Source organism: Phyllobates terribilis, unplaced genomic scaffold (genome assembly GCF_046119375.1).
Source record: "Phyllobates terribilis strain yellow unplaced genomic scaffold, ASM4611937v1 Scaffold_4__5_contigs__length_816908805, whole genome shotgun sequence".
Taxonomy (NCBI): Eukaryota; Metazoa; Chordata; class Amphibia; order Anura; family Dendrobatidae; genus Phyllobates; species Phyllobates terribilis.
In genome coordinates this window covers 118,502,297-118,522,104 of record NW_027362764.1, presented here as the reverse complement: position 1 = coordinate 118,522,104, position 19,808 = coordinate 118,502,297, and the positions used below count along the sequence as shown (strand labels likewise).

The 19,808-nt window shown below is 47.1% G+C and overlaps 1 protein-coding gene across 1 annotated transcript in view; it reads right to left on the bottom strand.

Moving 5' to 3' along the window:
• The window catches only part of PAXIP1 (PAX interacting protein 1), a 48,659-nt gene extending 38,545 nt beyond the window's left edge, over positions 1-10,114 (bottom strand). Inside the window, exons 1-2 of the mRNA XM_073677701.1 lie at positions 9,699-10,114; positions 21-155 (exon numbers count right to left, since the gene is read on the bottom strand). Coding sequence (XP_073533802.1) covers positions 21-155; positions 9,699-9,779 — 216 coding nt within the window. The 5' untranslated portion in view covers positions 9,780-10,114. The remainder of the gene's footprint in view (positions 1-20; positions 156-9,698) is intronic.
• Positions 10,115-19,808: the final 9,694 nt, after the last annotated feature.

Sequence of the window (19,808 nt, the reverse complement as noted above, 5' to 3'; positions counted from 1 at the left end):
CAAATGCTGACATCACCTACTTTTACAATAGGAAGATCAAAGACCTCCCGAGCCTCCCCAACCTCCGGATTGTCGCCATCTTCCGCAATAATGTGTGTAGCTAAAGCATTATAGGACACTTCTTTGGCTTTTCCAGCCTTCAGCATCTGCACAACCTGTAAAGTAAGGTTAATATATGAGTTACAGGAACCTAAAGCCCAGCTTTAAAATAAGTCAGACCCAGGAACATAATAGAAATTAATATGGGGGAAAGAACAGATCAGAGGCTTCAATCGCACAAGTTTTACTGCAAATGATCGGATTTTACTTACTACATTATTCCAATTGATATTTTATTTTCAGATGGACGACATCATGTGGCTATAGCGTGTAACATGGATATACGGGGCGCACTACCAGCCTACATGACTTTTGGTTGGGGCTTGAAATATATAAAGCAAAGATACTGGTGGCAAAATCGTTGCAAAAACTACGGCAAAATTGCCAACTAAACGGCTGGCTTTTCCCTGGAGTGGTTTCGCCTTGGAAAACTGCATCTTAAAAAAGGAGTCATCTGCACAAACCTGTCCCCTGTAAACTCCCAGTGATTCAGCTTTCTAGCCTTGGCCCGTCCTCACCACTGATTAGAGCAATCCAAACCCAGCGGAGGCCATAACCCCATGTGCGGTGATTACCTGCTGCTCTGCACGCCTAAGACTCTTCTGCCTAATCACTAGCCCAGCAGGACATCAGTGACTATCAAGATCATTTCTAATACAGCAAGGGTCAAATGATTCTAAACTCCATCTAGAGATCAATCACATATTTACTGAGCAAAACCATCCTAAGGCCGATGACACATCAGTATTTTTTATCATACAGAAAAAAACCCAAAAAAACCCACAGGTTTTCATGTTTTCGGCCCGAGTGTTCGTTTTCACAATCAGTATAGCATTAGTTTATCTCACATGGGAATACAAGTAACTGATGGAAATTTCCCAAGCATCAGTAAAATCCCTGACATCCGCATGATGCCCCCCCCCCCCCTTTTTTTTTAAGACCCTATCTAGTTCACAAATCGAAAGTTGTTTTTTTTGGGGGGGTGAGGGGTGGGGTTTGAAGGACATAAGAAAGAAAAGAGCACATATATAAAGCTTGGATGAGGCCTAAGGCTGTGTGCCCACGAAGCATTTTCCAAGCGTTTATGCTGCGGAATTTACGCAGCGGAAACGCTTGGTAATCCGTCCCCCATGGTCCCCAATGACAAGCCGCAATGTCAATGCCCATGCTGCGCTCAAAAATCCGCAGCATGTCCATTAATTTGGCAGACACGTAGCGTAATCGCCGCCATTGACTTGAACTGGACCGCTTGACATCTGCATCACTACATGTGCACAAGCGGATATCACACGATTCAATGTGCGGATGGTACCCAGGTCTGGAGGAGAGGAGACTCATCCAGACCTGGGTACCATAGAAACTGTAAAAAAAAAAAAGAATTTAAAATAAAAAATGGAGATTATACTTACCTTCTGATGGCCTCCCGGTGTTTTCTCCCCTTCGTCTGGTCTGCTGCATGGGTCGCTGTGTTGTTAAGGACCTGCCATGACGTCATGTGACCTGTCACATGACTCAATGACATCACCGCAGGTCCTTCACACCACAGCGAGCAGTGCAAGACACCGGACGCAGCAGAGAAAACACCGGGAGGACATCGGAAGGCGAGTATAATCTTTATTTTTTACCATTCTTATTCTTTTTTTTAACTAACTTGGTCACACTACTATAAATCCATGCCGGTTGCATGGATTTATATAGCGTGACCAAGTTGTCAAGCACTTTTCCAAGTGATGCTAAAATCGCTTGGAAAGCGCTTGATAAGCCGCATGCGGAAACGCTTGACAAACGCTTCTACCTTGAGGGAAAAACGCATGGGAAAACCACATGCGTTTTTCCTGCTAGGGAGAAGCGGAAAAAATGTGCAGCATTTCTGCATCGTGGGCACATAGCCTAACAGAGGATCCTTTAACCCCTTTACCCCCGAGGGTGGTTTGCACGTTAATGACCGGGCCAATTTTTACAATTCTGACCACTGTCACTTTATGAGGTAATTACTCTGGAACGCTTCAACGGATCCCCCTGATTCTGAGATTGTTTTTTTCGTGACATATTGTACTTCATGATTGTGGTAAAATTTCTTCGATATCACTTGCGTTTATTTGTGAAAAAAACGGAAATTTGGCAAAAATGTTGAAAATTTTGCAATTTTCAAACTTTGAATTTTTATGCCCTTAAATCAGAGAGATATGTCACATAAAATAGTTAATAAATAACATTTCCCACATGTCTACTTTACATCAGCATAATTTTGGAAACAAAATATTTTTTTGTTAGGGAACTATAAGGGTTAAAAAGTTGATCAGCGATTTCTCATTTTTACAACTAAATTTACAAAAACATTTTTTTTTTTTTTTTAGAGACCACATCACATTTGAAGTGACTTTGAGGGGCCTTTATGACAGAAAATACCCAAAAGTTACACCATTCTAAAAACTGCACCCCTCAAGGTGCTCAAAACCACATTCAAGATTATTAACCCTTCACGTGCTTCACACCAATTAATGGGGGGGGGGATAGCCATTGTTTGGGCGCACGGCAGGGCTCGGAAGGGAAGGAGCGCCATTTGACATTTTCAATGCAAAACTCGCTGGAATTCACAGCGGACCCCATGTTGCGTTTGGAGAGCCCCTGATGTGCTTAAACAGTGGAAACCCCCCACAAGTGACCCCATTTTGGAAACTAGACCCCTTAAGGAACTTATTTAGATGTGTGGTGAGCACTTTGAACCCCAAGTGTTTAGCAAAGGTTTATGACGTAGAGCCGTGAAAAAAAAATTTTTTTTTTCCACAAAAACAATCTTTTTGCCACTATTTTTATTTTTACGAGGGTACCAGGAGAAATAGGACCCCAAATGTTGTTGTGCAATTTCTCCTGAGTATGCTGATACCTCATATGTGGGGGAAAGCAATTGTTTGGGCGCACGGCAGGGCTTGGAAGGGAAGGAGCGCCATTTGACGTTTTCAATGCCAAACTCGCTGATATTGACAGCGGACCCCATGTCACGTTCTCAGAGCCCCTGATGGGCCTAAACAGTGGAAATGCCCAACAAGTGCCCCCTTTTTGGAAGTGGTAGCTGATTTTTGAACTTTATAATATAGTGTCATAAGTCAGTTGTGTAGGACAACCTGACGAACACTACACAACTGAAGTATGACAACCTGACGAATACTACGTCAGTTGTGTAGTTTTCGTCAGGTTGTCATACGTCAGAAATGAATTTAGTTGTCCATGGAAGTATGGTACCTTCTGAAGCAGTCTTTCATGCACAGGCCAGGTTTGTCGGGGCAGGTGTCACATTAATAAATGGTGTCCTTGCGTATTCCCCTTTTATAACACACTCTGCACCTCTTTTGTGACTTACTTTTTTTCCCACTGTGAGGGATCTGCCCCGGGAAATGCTGGCCTGGTACAATTCTCGGTCCTTCAGTTCCGGAAGTACTGGGGCCCGCTTAGTCACCGCTGCCAAATATCAGGGCCTTGATAACTGTCTCCTGGAAGTGAAGGTACGACGCAGAAGTCTGGCCTGCACATTGTGACAGAAGGAAAGTGTTGTGCATTGCCATCTGTACAAGGTGCACCGCCAACTTCTTATACCATATGTTGGCCTTTCTCAAAGCACTGTACGGCTGGAGGACTTGATCGGAGAGATCAACTCCCCCAATGTACTTGTTGTACCCCACTACACAGTCTGGTTTGCCAAACTGTGTAGTGGAACCTCGTACAGTGCTGAGGGTTCTGCCATCACCATGTATGATGGTCAAGAGAAGGACATCCCTCTTGTCCTTGACCACAAGCAGGTGATCGCTACATTGGACTCTGCTCTCACCCCTTCTGAGCAGCTGCCCAATTAGCGTCTTTGGGAGGCCTCTCTGAATTTTGCGGACAGTACCGTAGGCTGCGGTATGTCGCGCAGAGAGGGTTTTGAAGAGAGGGACACTGGTATAAAAGTTATCCACGTACAGGTGATAACCTTTATCCAGCAGTGGGTGCACCAAGTCCCACACAACAGAACAGGGGGGCATTCAGGGGGTTCAATCCGGGAGTCCTTCCCTTCGTAAACTCTAAACTTGTGAGTGTACCCTGAGGTACTCTCACAAAGTTTATACAGCTTGATTCCGTACCTGGCCCTCTTACTGGGCAGGTACTGCCGGAATCCAAGCCGCCCCTTAAAAGCAATTAAGGACTCATCCACACAGATGTCCCTTTGGGGCACGTACACTTCAGCAAACTTGTTGTTGAAGTGTTCGATGACCAGCCGAACTTTGAAAAGACGATCAAAGTTCGGGTCATCGCGTGCAGGATACCTTGCATTATCGTTGTAATGCAAGAACTTGTGGATGGCCTCAAAACGTGTCCGGGTCATGACCATTCGGAACACTGGAGTGTTATACAAAACGTCAACACTCCAGTATTGCCGAACCTCTGGCTTCTTCACGATCCCCATATGAAGGACCAGGCCCCAAAACTTCATCATTTCTTCTGCATCTACAGTTAGAAAATGATGATGAGGGGTTTTGTTCCAATAACTGATGAGCGTACAAATTAGTTTGGCCCACCATGAGGTTTATAAAATCCTCAGAGAAAAAGACTTTGAAAAAGTCTATTTCTGTGAGGCCGGTGGTGTCAAACTTGATTCCCGATTCCGCCACGAAATCAGGAATCAGTGGCTCATAGTTTTCGAGGGGCAAGGTCCATATGGGGTCAGTAGTGGGGGGCGCTGGTTCGTCTTCTCTCCTGGGACGATTGCGGGGCGGTCCAGCAGCACCTGAGGAGGAAGAAGAGGAGGAAGAAGAGGACGATGAGGCATCGGAAAAATAAAGAAATGTGGGATCCTCGCCCTCACTGTCAGTGTCATTGGCAAGAATAGCGAGTTTGGGATGAGCAGGACATTTTTTTTTCTTTATGTACTGTGTGTGTGTGTCAGTACTTTAGAGTGTGTATGTGTCAGTGTGCTTAGTGTGAACTTTTTTTCTGAAAAAAAGGGACTACTGTATGTGGTGCAAACAGCGAGCACGAGTGTGGATCGGTGAACTATGTCACCGATCCCAACGCTCGGCAGCTGCTGGTTGTGCGCACGGATGTGTGGGAAGTGGGAAATTGGGATGGATGAGGGGAGATCAGAGATGACTTACCAAAGTCTTCTCTGTTCTTCTTCCAGCAGCAGGCTCTGGAGCAGGATCAGCAGCAGGCTCTGGAGCGGGAGAAGGCGCCCGGGGCGGGAGACCAGGACCAAGAGAATTAACAAAAAAAAATATCCTGAAAAGCAGCGAGCACGGACGTTGATCAGTGACGTAGTCACTGGTCAGCGCTCGGCCGCTGCAGGATGCACGAAAAAAAAAAAAATGGTGGGAAGGGGGGGGGGTAAAAAGAGGGGGAAGGGGAGAGGGTGGGATTGGGTGGATGAGGGGAGAACAGAGATGGACTTACCAAAGTCTTCTCTGTTCTTCAGCAGGATCAGCAGCAGGCTTTGGAGCAGGAACCACAGCAGGTCAGGAGCAGGAGACCCAGGATGCTGGAGCAGAAGATCCAGGAGCAGCAGCGACTGGAACAGGTGAGAAGATGGTCTTGTGGTATCACAGAAGATTCTGAGGCACTACAAGGCCCAGCAACAGACAGATCAGATGTGACCGCTCTGTAGAAATCCTCACCAAGTGTGAGGGTCTGCAGGGCGGTCACAGGGGGGTGACAGGTGGAGGTCACCACCCAGTCAGATAATCTGATTGGAGCGATCGATGACGACATTGATAGCCCCAATCAGAGTTTCTGAATACAGGTGACCGGGCAGTCACAGGGAGGTGTCACCTCTGTGACCCCCTGTGGTGCATGCTGTGCCCCAGCCATCTGATTGGTGACATAGATTGCACCAATCAGATGGCTGGGGCACAGCATGCACCACAGGGGGTCACAGGGAGGTGACACCTCCCTGTGACCGCCCGGTCACCTGTATTCAGGAACTCTGATTGGAGCGATCGATGTCATCATCGATCGCTCCAATCAGAACAGTCTGGTGGCTTTCATCACATTGCGTGACCTGTCACATGACTCAATGATGTCATCGCAGGTCCGTTCACACCACCGCGACCCATACAACATAATGGACAGAGCGGAGAAAATACCGGGAGCCATTCTTATTCTTTTTTTAATTATTACTTGCATGGATTTATATAGTGTGACCAAGTTGTCAAGCACTTTTCCAAGTGATGCTAAAATCGCTTGGAAAAGTGCTTGATAACCCGCATGCAGAAATGCATGCAAAAACGCTTGACCTTGTAAAATCCGCATGCGTTTTTCCTGACAGGGAGAAGCGGAAAAAATATGCAGCATTTCTGCATCGTGGGCACTTAGCCTAAAGTAGGAAATATGGGGCTCAAAAACTCTTGTTAAAGGGGCTCTGTCCGCACAGAATAAGGCTGCGTGCCCACAATGCGTTTTTCAAGCGTTTTTGCTGCGGAATTTCTGCTGCGGAAACGCTTGAAAAACGCTTAGTAATACGCACCCCATGGTCCCCAATGACAATCCGCATGTTCTGTGCCCATGCTGCGGAATTTTCCGCAGCGGATTTTATGTGCGGAAAAATCCGCAGCATGTCCATTATTTGTGCGTTTACGCATGCGGAATTGCCTACTCAATGCATTAGAGAAACGCATGGCAAATCCGCATGTCAAAAACGCATGTTAAAATCCGCACGCGTTTTTACTGGCAAGGACATGCACAAATGAAGCGCAAATTTTCCGCTTCATTTCTGCATCGTGGGCACATAGCCTTTACTGTTCAAACCAAGCACAGGCGCTCGGTGCTTCACGATGGGGACAAGCATTTATATACACCTTCCCACCTGCTTGTTTTCCCTCTAGCTCCAACCTCCCCTTCTTTGATTGACAGCTCTGGTTTCATAGCACTAGAGCAGGGAAGAGATAGATGGAAATCAAGCAGGTGGGAAAGTAAATATAAATGCTCGGCCCCGCCATGGAGCATCGGGCGCCTGTGCTTGGTTTAAACAGTCGTCCTGTGCTGACAGAGTCCCTTTAAAACACAACTTCGTGTAAGTGCACATGGCGCCTATCAGACATCGACCGACCCCTGAGTTAATGAAGCAAAAGACACCGCAGGAAAAAGCTGGCGCTGGTTTTCCTGAAGTATCTTGATGTCGTCTTGGGCGTTTTGTGAGGGCTTCTTTTTCTTAACTGTAGATATAAACTAATGGAAGCCGCTTGAAGAACAGACCGGTCACATCTCAGCTACTTAATGGCTCTTGAAGAGGTTAAAAAAACCTCAAAAGCCTCGCACATGAGCGCAGCAAGACGTTCTGACATTGTCGCTCATACGACTTTTTTTTTAGCATCTTTTAAACACTTTTCCCAGCAGATCTCTGGCGGAATTCACCTGAAATAGACGTCTGCAGACACCTTCTCCAGGGAAAAAAATAAGTGATGTGCAACTTATGCCACACTCGCCGCTGATTTTCAGAGGGAGGTCAAGAAAGTGTCATTGTCACCGCTGGTCGTCTGCACCGCAGCATCCAATAATCATATAATGTACATCATAGGCCATTCCTGCTGAATCCAGGCCGAGGGGATCTGTCACCAGATTACACAATACAAACATCATTACATCTCTGAGAGCTGATGAGGCTGGTGTGGTTACGCTGCAAATCCATCAGAATAGCTAGAAAATCTTTATATTAAAATCAAGTGGCCGCATGTTGCTCCCACAAGTGACAGCAGACATGTCTGGCCACCAGCTGGAGGTCGCTCTGTTAGGAGCCTCAGTTGCAAATTTTATTAGCCAACAGGCACCAAGACGAAGCCCACCTCAGCGGACCCCATTATACATCAGATTCAGCCGGCAAAATGTAGATCCTGAAGGGCAACAGTCATATCCTAGGGAGATAATGGCAGCGTGACATCAGTAATGAGGCGGCTCACACAGTGCAGCCCCCAGTCGCGCGCAGGGACCACACAGTGCAGCCCCCAGTCGCGCGCAGGGACCACACAGTGCAGCCCCCAGTCGCGCGCAGGGACCACACAGTGCAGCCCCCAGTCGCGCGCAGGGACCACACAGTGCAGCCCCCAGTCGCGCGCAGGGACCACACAGTGCAGCCCCCAGTCGCGCGCAGGGACCACACAGTGCAGCCCCCAGTCGCGCGCAGGGACCACACAGTGCAGCCCCCAGTCGCGCGCAGGGACCACACAGTGCAGCCCCCAGTCGCGCGCAGGGACCACACAGTGCAGCCCCCAGTCGCGCGCAGGGACCACACAGTGCAGCCCCCAGTCGCGCGCAGGGACCACACAGTGCAGCCCCCAGTCGCGCGCAGGGACCACACAGTGCAGCCCCCAGTCGCGCGCAGGGACCACACAGTGCAGCCCCCAGTCGCGCGCAGGGACCACACAGTGTAGCCCCCAGTCGCGCGCAGGGACCACACAGTGTAGCCCCCAGTCGCGCGCAGGGACCACACAGTGTAGCCCCCAGTCGCGCGCAGGGACCACACAGTGTAGCCCCCAGTCGCGCGCAGGGACCACACAGTGTAGCCCCCAGTCGCGCGCAGGGACCACACAGTGTAGCCCCCAGTCGCGCGCAGGGACCACACAGTGTAGCCCCCAGTCGCGCGCAGGGACCACACAGTGTAGCCCCCAGTCGCGCGCAGGGACCACACAGTGTAGCCCCCAGTCGCGCGCAGGGACCACACAGTGTAGCCCCCAGTCGCGCGCTGGGACCACACAGTGTAACCCCCATCGCGCGCTGGGACCACACAGTGTAACCCCCATCGCGCGCTGGGACCACACAGTGTAACCCCCATCGCGCGCTGGGACCACACAGTGTAACCCCCATCGCGTGCTGGGACCACACAGTGTAACCCCCATCGCGTGCTGGGACCACACAGTGTAACCCCCATCGCGTGCTGGGACCACACAGTGTAACCCCCATCGCGTGCTGGGATCACACAGTGTAACCCCCATCATGTGCTGGGACAACACAGTATAACCCCCATCATGTGCTGGGACAACACAGTATAACCCCCATCATGTGCTGGGATAATACAGTATAACCCCCATCATGTGTAGGAATAATACAGTATAACCCCCATCATGTGTAGGGATAACACAGTATAACCCCCATCATGTGCTGGGATAACACAGTATAACCCCCATCATGTGCTGGGATCACACAGTATAACCCCCATCATGTGCTGGGATCACACAGTATAACCCCCATCATGTGCAGGGATCACACAGTACAGGGATCACACAGTATAACCCCCATCATGTGCAGGGATCACACAGTATAACCCCCATCATGTGCAGGGATCACACAGTATAACCCCCATCATGTGCAGGGATCAGTGAGGACCAGGAGATTGCTCCACTTCTGTGCTCAGCAGAATCTCACTATTTAGCAGGAAGTGGCCGCTCAGCCTCATCCGTCCCATACCTCCCCATGGATCACTATGTGGCAGGCAGTTAACGTCCCAGAACTGAGCGGCACTGGAGACAGCAGGCCGGAGCGGGGCGCGGGTGCACGGACGTCCCCGGCTCTCCCCTCACAGTCCCTCGCCCGCCCCCATACTGAGCCGCCTCCGCCTCTCTGTCCTCGGTCTTTACCTGAGGATCCAGATCCCCTACGGGGTAAAACTTCACATCCTTGAACATGTCCTCCGGAACTTTCATCTCGGTCTCCGCCATGACTGTGGCGGCGGTGTCGCTGCTGTCTGCGGGGTAACGGGTATTACATTCCCTTCTCCGGTCACTTTCGGGCGGGAATCAATGAGGGGTCAGAGGAGGCTCCACACCGTCACCAAGATGCGGAGATCGCGCCGCGGCGCCAACTACCAGAGCCCGAGGGGCGAGCGCTCCGTCTGTGTCACGTATCCGGGCCGGAGAGTGCTGTAGAGGAGGCGCCTCGTCTCCTTCCCGCCACCATATACTCCTTACAACCACATGAAGAATATGCTCTGCGACAGGTCTTGAAGTGGGATTGTTTTCTGGTAAAAGTATTGTAACTTCCCCTCCTTGGAAAGACTTGGTACATTCTGAGGAGAGGGCGGGGCCTGAGCGGCTCGTCCTATAAACAAAAAGCGGCGCGAGGAAGGCGCCTTTATAAGAGGTCACTGGGCGCGATTACCTCATTCGTCTGCAGGAGAGTGCCGGCAGTGGCTGGTGTGGTTATGGATTCATGAAGTGCCTTGTGTTCAGGCGGTTTTCTCCACAGACCAATGTCTTCCCACCAGGCTCACTAGTTCTGGGGATCTCCCCAGTTTCTTATGGATTTCAGTACTGTATATGAATATGTCCACTACTGCTGTTTCCACTATTTGTGCTGGAGAGCAGGTCTGATGCTGCAGCCATTTCTGGACCAAGTCAAACACCTGATTTCCTTGTACCTTTGGTGGTGCACCAGTTGCACCCTGATGGAAAGCCTCAACGTCATCCTTCTGAGTTATTTTTTTTTGTAAGGCCTCCCATACCGTTTGCCTCACCTGAATACCTTCATTTTGGCTAGCGGATGGTGCCATCTCCCTGGCTCGATTGCAAAAAGAACTTCGGCACTCCATACATGAATATATAAGAAATATTGTATCTAGACTAATGTCACTTTGAAAAATGAAGTTTTTTTGCGCATAATTTGGCCAATTTATGTGTGCCCATCAACCATGACAAGGTCACCTTCGTATGATGGGAAACTACGCTACCACTGGATATGCCACTCTTGGCCTGTAAGCCTGTATGGACAATATGTCTCTGCTTGGGCTTTTAACCTACAATGTATGGGCTGGTAGAGCTAGTTAAAACCACCTGTGACTGAATGGGAGGGACACATGGTCAGAGAAAAGGCTGTCAAACTTCTTAGGGTATGTGCACACGATGCAGAAATGCTCAGGATTTTTTCCTGAGCGTTTCTGCATCTCTCTGGCAGGAAAAAAACGCATGTGGAGTGTACATGCGGTTTCCTGCCAGGGACATGCGGAAATGAAGCGTTCTTCACTTTCATTTCCGCATGCGGGTTGACAAGCGCTTCCCAAGCGATTTTAGCATCACTTGGAAAGTGCTTGTCAACTTCACACTATATAAATCCATGCAACTGGCATGGATTTATATAGTGTGTGAATGTCAAAAAATAAATATGTACTTTACCCTCTGATGGCCCCCGGTGTCCAGCTTCGCTCTGTCCCGGCTGCCGGCAGTGAAGACTTTAGGACCTTCCGACGTCAGCGTCACGTGACCCGTCACATGACTCTGACGTCAGCGAAGGTCCTTCTTCATTCAACCCCGAAGTGCCGGGAACCAAGCAGGAGCGCTGCGCGGGCCGTCAGAAGGTGAAAATATACTGTATATATTTTTTATTTTATTCTTTTTTTTAATGGTACCTGGGTCTGGATGAGAGTCCTCTCATCCACACCCGGGTACCATCCGCACATTAGACCGCATGAAAAGTGCATCAACATATACAGTGATGCGGATTCCATGTGGTCTAATGCAAGTCAATGGCGGCAAAAGAGCAGCGTTTACGCAAAATTAATTGACATGCTGCGGATTTTTGACCGCAGCGTTTACGCTGCGGAAAAATCCGCATCATGGGCACAGCACATGCGGATTTCAATTGGGGAACATTGCTGCCCTTCTACCATGCGTTTTTAATGCGTTTCCGCAACTGCAAAAACGCCGCGGAAACGCATTAAATACGCATCGTGTGAACTCAGCCTAATAGTGTGAACACGTACCTACTGCAATGTTTCAGGAGCGAGATCCCAAAAATGATTTATACAAATAATGGTTGATGGGCACACATAAATTGGCCAAATTATGCGCAAAAAAACTTAATTTTTCAAAGTGACATTAGTCTAGATACAATATTTCTTATATATTCATGTATGGAGTGCCAAAGTTCTTTTTGCAATTGAGATTACTTTTTTCTTCAGAGCACCCGAATAGACCAGTGAGCGACCCCTCTCTTTTTTTCTATCTCCCTGGCTCGGACACTTACTGCCAGGAGAGCCATCTGCTGTTGCTGTAACCTCTTCACAACCTATGACATATAGGTATGTCATGGTCCTGCCTCTCCCTTTAATGCAGGCACCTGCGCTGAGCCCACATCTGTCCTGGCACATGACAGCTAATTTGATCAGCCATCATGTACCCATATCGCGATCCTCTTGCGGCTGTTAACATGTTAGACAATCACGGACGGCGGCATTTAAGTAGAGTGTGCCGGAAGCACGTCACAAGACACGTCCATCGGTGCATTATTCACATGATCGTGGGCACCCGTGAGTTGGCATGACAGCTGCGGGTCTGCAGAAGATCCCCCTCCCTGCCTGTCATTGCAGATCTATAGGGATTTATGATTATGTGGCACAAGCGATTGGATGATCGCAGCTTCAAGTCTCCTAACAGGACAAGTAAAAATATTTTAAAAATGAATTTTTTATCACCCCCTCCTCTCTTTTTGCCTCATTCAAAATTAAAAAAAAAATACACATTTGGTATTCAGAAATGTCTGATCAAAATCTAAAAATAATTAAGCCAATCAATAAACAGCATAATGAGCAAAAAAATAACACCAGAATTAAGTTCTTTTGGTCGCCGCAACATTGCAATAACATGCGATCAAAACATTGTATCAATAAATCAAAAAAGCAGCTCGGCATGCAAAAAATAAGCCCCGGCCCCAGATACCGAAAAATGGAGACGTTACAGGTCTCGGAAACTGACACCATTTTTATTTATTTTATTTTTTTTAAATTTGGGATTTTTTTTTTTTACCACTTAAAGCGAACCTGTAAGCAGGATTTATCCCTATAAACTAAAAGCATGGATATAATGGCCCTGTGATCCTGACTAATATGATACCTGATGAGAAGGGATCCGCTCAGTGGCTGTTTAACACTCACCTTGTGAAGTTTTCAGATGACATCTTGTGTGCTTGGGAGCAGGTGGTTCTTCTCGTTCTTCGCCCCCACCCACCAGCCTCCTCTGTTTCTTGTGCAGGTGACTGATTATTCAGTGAGCTGCCTCCTTTTTAAACTTCCGTGGTGTTGCCACCATCATTGTATGGGCGGTGCGTGCGCAGTGGGAGCGGCGTCCTGTGTGCAGGACTTCAATAAAATGGCGCATGCGCAGATTGAGATCTCAGTTCAGAGCCGAAATCTCAATCTACGCATCCTCCGGCGTCATTTTATTGAAGTCCTACACACAGGAAGCCAAGTCGCCCGCACAATAATGGCGGTGCAGAATTTTAATAAGGTGGGAGAACGAGAAAATTCTGCCCTGCCCCAGAATACACAGAAAACATAATTTTCTGAAAACTTCACAAGGTGAGTATTCATCAGCCACTGATGGCTGATCAGGTATCAGATTAATCAGCATCACAGCGCCGTTGTAGCCATGTCTTTAGTTTATAGTGCTAAATCCTGCTGTCAGGTTCTCTTTAAATAAAAAAAAGAACCTGTACATGTTTGATATCTGCGTACTCATACTGATTTAGGGAATCATATTGCCAGGTCAGTTTTATCATTTAGTGAACATGGTAAAAAAAAAAAATTGTGGAATTGCACTATTTTTTGCGATTTCACCGCACTCAGAATTTTTTTCCTGTTTTCAAGTACACTATATGGTAGAATCAATGGTGTTGTTCAAAAGTACAACTTGTCCCGCAAAAAATAAGCCTCCATACGGCCATATTGACAGAAAAATAAAAAAGTTATGGCTTTGGGAAGAAGGGGAGCAAAAAAAAAATAAAAAAATTGCAGGGTCGTGAAGGAGTTAAAGAGGTTGTCCACTAACCTTACGATAGGTGATCAGTGTCTGACCGGTCAGGGTCCGACGCTTGCCTCTCACGCCGATCAGCTGTCCTCGGTGTTGGCGGACATACTTTCAGAGCTGGTAGTATTCTGATAGTGGCTGAGTCTTGGTACTATACATCTGCCTCTTAAAGGGGTTGTCCACGGATGGCAGAGCCGGCTGCAGCCGGGGGTCACATGATGCCTGTGAGTGGGCTGTGGTAGTGCCGCTCACAGACAGTAGCTGCAGCGCAAGGTATTTACAAAAACCCTTATGGACCCCGGGATAATACATTAGGGGGATAATAAAAAGCATTGGCCATCTTCTTTAAATCAGTTGCTTAAAGGGGTTGTTTATTAAATTTCCCATATTAAATTTCCCAGAGGAGCATTGCATGGCGAATATGCCTCCTTACATTGGCGTTCCAGAGCTGGAATGTCACTCTCCACAAGGAGAAACGTTACCCCTTAGATCCCAGTCTTAAGCCTCTCACCTAGCCAAATCAGTTCTCATACTTTGCTCTGATGAGGGATAATACCCCGAAACACTGTCTGCAAATTGAGATCCTGATTTGGCTTTTTACCTAAGTCATATTGCAAGGGTCGATAGTGACTTGTAGAATTGCTGCTTCCAATAGGTGGTGCTATAGAGTTAAAATCCTCTTCCTTTCTGAAGAGGCAATTTACATATTAAATTTCCCAGAGGAGAAATGTAAACCAATGCTATGTAATCTTTTATAACTAACTTAGAATTATAATAAAAAATATTTTTTTAATTATTTTTGTAGCAGAAGAAAAGTAATATTAGAAATTGGAAAAATATTGTTGCAAGGTACCTAAAGTCACTATCCGTCGACATTTTAGTTGTGCCAGCAGGCTTTTTAAATCACCCCTTGATGCCGAAGTGGAGCCGGTCAACACCTCGCACCTTAACAACCCCCCTAACGCATTTTTGCGGTGGTCATTAAGGGTATGCCTCAGCGCCGTGAAAATGCATCAATGCTGTATATGACAGCTGACACCCCCCTAACGCATTTTTGCGGTGGTCATTAAGGGTATGCCTCAGCGCCATGAAAATGCATCAATGCTGTATATGACAGCTGACACCCTGCAGTATCAGCCCCGGCCGGTATCGATGCCGATCGGGGCAGCTTAACCTCTTAAATACCGCTGTCAATTTACCACATGGCGAACGGCGCAAAAAAAAAAAATAATTGAATTGCTGGTCTTTGTTCATTCTGTGTTTGAAAAATCTGAATAAAAAGCGATCAAAAACGATGTGCCCCAAGATGGTACCAAAAAAATCTGCAACTTGTCTCGCAAAAAATAAGCCATCATACAGCGCTATTCACCAAAAAATAAAAAAGTTACAGCTCCCAGAATATGGCGACAAAAATAACTATTTTGTATATCAAAAAAAAAAAAAAAAAGCATTTTTACTGTTATAGCAGCAAAACCTAAAAAAAACCCAATATAAATCTGGTATCGCTGTAATCGCACCAACCGGAAGAATAAATCTGCCTTATCACTTATATCGCATAAAAATAAGAATTCTGGTACTGTTGTCTATTTCTTCATTCTGCCTCCAAAAAAAATCGGAAAAAGGCTCGGCTCACGTTTATCCTGCGCTCTCCGCTGAGCACGTATGTTGGGATAAGGAGCAATTGTACAACAAATTTTGGGGTCCAATTTCTCCTGTTACCCCTGTGAAAATTAAAAAATGGGGCTAAAAGTACATTTTTGTGGAAAAAAAATTTGATTTCTTAATTTCACATCTCTACATTATAAACTTTTATGAAGCACCTGGATGTTCAAAGTGCTCACCACACATGTAGATAAATTCCATGAGGGGTCTAGTTTCCAAAATGGGGTCACTTGTGGGGGGGTTTCCAATGTTTAGGGGCATCAGGGGCTCTCCAAACGCAACATGGCATCTGCTCTCGATTACAGCCATTTTTGCCTTCAAAAAGTCAAACGGTGCTCCTTCCTTTCCGGACCCTGCCGTGCGCCCCAACAGTAGTTTTACCCTACATATGGGGTATCAGCGTACTTGGGGTATCAGCGTACTTGCACAACAAATTTTGGGTCAGTTCACAAATACCGACTATTGGTTAGGGGATGTAAATACATATAACAGAAAAAAATTACCCCCTTAAAATTTAACATTTAATAGATATGGCTAAAATAATGCCCATACGGGCACACAATAGGTGCTGTATAGTGTTGAGCGAGCACTAAAATGCTCGGGTCGAGCTCGCCGTGATACTCGGGTGCTCGACCCGAGCAACGATCCCAATGTTAGTCTATGGGAGACCCGAGCATTTTTGCGGCGGCACCCCCGGCAGTCTTTTAAAAGCCTAACAAGTGCCCAAAACGATAGTGACTGTGCTCAAATGACATGGGGGCAGCATGGGGATCGCCTCAGGAAGCATTTTTGACCCCCAGGTCACTGCTGTCAACAATGTGGTCAGAGGTATTAAGCCACTTTTAAGGGCTCACAATAAAACGTTCAAAAACGAAAGTGAAACTGCTTTCCTGTGAAATATGTTAAGGAACTACCTTTCCAGGGTAAAGACTTGTGTATAAGATAAAATAACCCCCCCAAAAAATACTCCTCCACACCTTGGGCTATGTTCACAAGTAGCATTTTTTATGCGTTTTTGCACTTTTGTATTGCTCTCAACCGTGACAAATGCATTCACCGAGAAATGTCATTTTAACATTTTACTACCTTATCTGGCCATGTGCTGTGTGACACATGCATACAGTGCTGAAAAGACTTGGGAACAGCATGGGGAAGACCCCTGGAAGCATCTCTGACACCCAGGTCACTGCCTAAAAGTGTGCCCATCAGAAGTCATCCTTGCCGCATCAGAAGATGCAGACTTGCAACTATCCCCGTGCAAGTTCTTGTCCCTGGGCAGTGTTCAATTGTACCTCCCCCATTCCTTGCAATGCAAGCGCAAATATGCAGCCAACCACCCACCCCCAGGCTGCAATACCATACTGCTTGCTTGCACTTGAAATTGGGCCTTTTAGGCATGTGGAAGCGGAATCTGGCCACCACGTCATGGCTGTGTTGGCGGCCTGGAATCCATACTCAGTTCCCAGCCGCCCGGCGGCCGGGTGTCCACACTCGGTCCCCAGCTGCCAGGGGGCGGCTGGGTGTCCATACTCGGTCCCCAGCCGCCCCACGGCCGGGTGTCCACACACGGTTCCCAGCCGCCTGGGGGGCAGCCGGGTGTCCATAAACGGTCCCCAGCTGCCCCTATTTCTCCTGTCAACTTCCCTCCACACACTTTTCTTAGCCCGGCCTGCTTTAGGGCAGCATTGGACGAGCCCACCAGAGAACCAGACTCCTCCAGTGGGCCCTGGCTTCTCCATCAGGGGAGTTGAGAGTGCCAAGGTGAGGAGCATGATGATGATGATACAAGTTAGCATCTGCTTTGTTTTCTTGGAATGCAAGCGCATGTATATAGTAGTGGCTAGGCCTGAGGTGGTCAGCGTTTTGGCGCATATCCTACCTCCTCCGAGAATTGCTGGATGTTTTCCTGCTACTATCCCAGTTCTATGACTCCCGTTAAAACAAAGCTTCAGGTGATAAATGATGGATGAGGTAGTGGCAAAGGAGAAAGAGCAGGAGGAACAGGGACCATTCACATCAATATCAGGCCAGTCAACCACATATGTCTTGTAGGATATGTTTCTGTAACAAAAGGAGCGGTCGGTTCAGCTACACAGTTATAGGGCATACAGTGAGTGCAATGCCTACCAAAAATTTTGAGGCACTCCAATGCCCCTTGGAAATGACATGGAGGTCAGAGGGCCTTAACTAAACCATTTTTTCCATTTATAGCAACTGGGTCTCCTGTACACTGTTGGCCTAAGCAGTGAATGGAAGGCTTGCAAAAATTATGAGGAACTGCAATGCCCCTTGAAACAGACATGGATTACAGCGTACTAAAAACCTTCTACCCATTAATGGGGAGTGGGTCTCCCTTAGTTTTCACCTTTGCATTGAAAAGCAAAAGCTGACTAAAATTAGGAGGAAATGCAATGCCCGTTGGAAGAGTCGTGGAGGTTAGAGTTAATTAAAAACAACATTTCAATGCCCCTTGGAAGAGCTGTGGAGTTCAGAGTGGCTTAAGAAGACACTTTTAATGCCCCTTTGAAGAGACGTGGAGGTCACAGTAGCTTAACAAGACGGTTTTAATGCCCCTCGAAAAAGACGTGGAGGTCCCAGTAGCTTAACAAGACGGTTTGAATGTCCCTTGGAAGAGACGTGGAGGTCACAGTAGCTTAACAAAACGGTTTTAATGCCCCTCGGAAAAGTGGTGGAGGTCGCAGTAGCTTAACAAGACGCTTTTAATGCCCCTTCCAAGAGCCATACAGTACAGCATATTACAAACATTATTCCCATTATTGGGGAGTGTGTCTCCCATAGTCTTTGCTTATGCCTTCCAAGCAAAAGCTGCCAAAAATTAGGACAGAGGAACTTGCAATGCCCCTTACAAGAGCCATGCAGTACAGCATATTACAAACATTATTCCCATTATTGGGGAGTGGGTCTCCCATAGTATTTGCTTATGCCTTCCAAGCAAAAGCTGCCAAAAATTAGGACCGAGGAACTTGCAATGCCCCTTACAAGAGCCATGCAGTACAGCATATTCCAAACATTATTCCCATTATTGGGGAGTGTGTCTCCCATAGTCTTTGCTTATGCCTTCCAAGCAAAAGCTGCCAAAAATTAGGACGGAGTAACTTGCAATGCCCCTTACATGAGCCATGCAGTACAGCATATTACAAACATTATTCCCATTATTGGGGAGTGTGTCTCCCATAGTCTTTGCTTATGCCTTCCAAGCAAAAGCTGCCAAAAATTAGGACGGAGGAACTTGCAATGCCCCTTACAAGAGCCATGCAGTACAGCATATTACAAATATTATTCCCATTATTGGGGAGTATGTCTCCCATAGTCTTTGCTTATGCCTTTCAAGCAAAAGCTGCCAAAAATTAGGACGGAGGAACTTGCAATGCCCCTTACAAGAGCCATGCAGTACAGCATATTACAAACATTATTCCCATTATTTGGGAGTGTGTCTCCCATAGTCTTTGCTTATGCCTTCCAAGCAAAAGCTGCCAAAAATTAGGACGGAGGAACTTGCAATGCCCCTTACAAGAGCCATGCAGTACAGCATATTACAAACATTATTCCCATTATTGGGGAGTATGTCTCCCATAGTCTTTGCTTATGCCTTCCAAGCAAAAGCTGCCAAAAATTAGGACGGAGGAACTTGCAATGCCCCTTACAAGAGCCATGCAGTACAGCATATTACAAACATTATTCCCATAATTGGGGAGTATGTCTCCCATAGTGTTTGCTTATGCCTTCCAAGCAAAAGCTGCCAAAAATTAGGAGGAAATGCAATGTGCCTTCGAAGAGTCGTGGAGGTTAGAGTTAATTAAAAACAACATTTCAATGCCCCTTGGAAGAGCTGTGGAGTTCAGAATGGTTTAACAAGAAGCTTTTAATGCCCCTTGGAAAAGTGGTGGCGGTCGCAGTAGCTTAACAAGACGGTTTAAATGCCCCTTGGAAAAGTGGTGGAGGTCGCAGTAGCTTAACAAGACGCTTTTAATGCCCTTTCCAAGAGCCATACAGTACAGCATCTTAAAAATATTATTCCCATTATTGGGGAGTGGGTCTCCCACAGTCTTTGCTTATGCCTTCCAAGCAAAAGCTAACAAAAGTAAGGACAGAGGAACTTTCAATAATGGCAACACGGACCACGGTCACCCTGGTGGTATAGTGATGGTGGAGGCTGAGGATAAGGAGAAGAACATAAAACAGCCGAAATGAGGAAGCGTATACACATGTGTGGGTGTGAAGCGGTGCATGTGAATACACCTCCCGAAATAACACAGTGGATTTGACTTT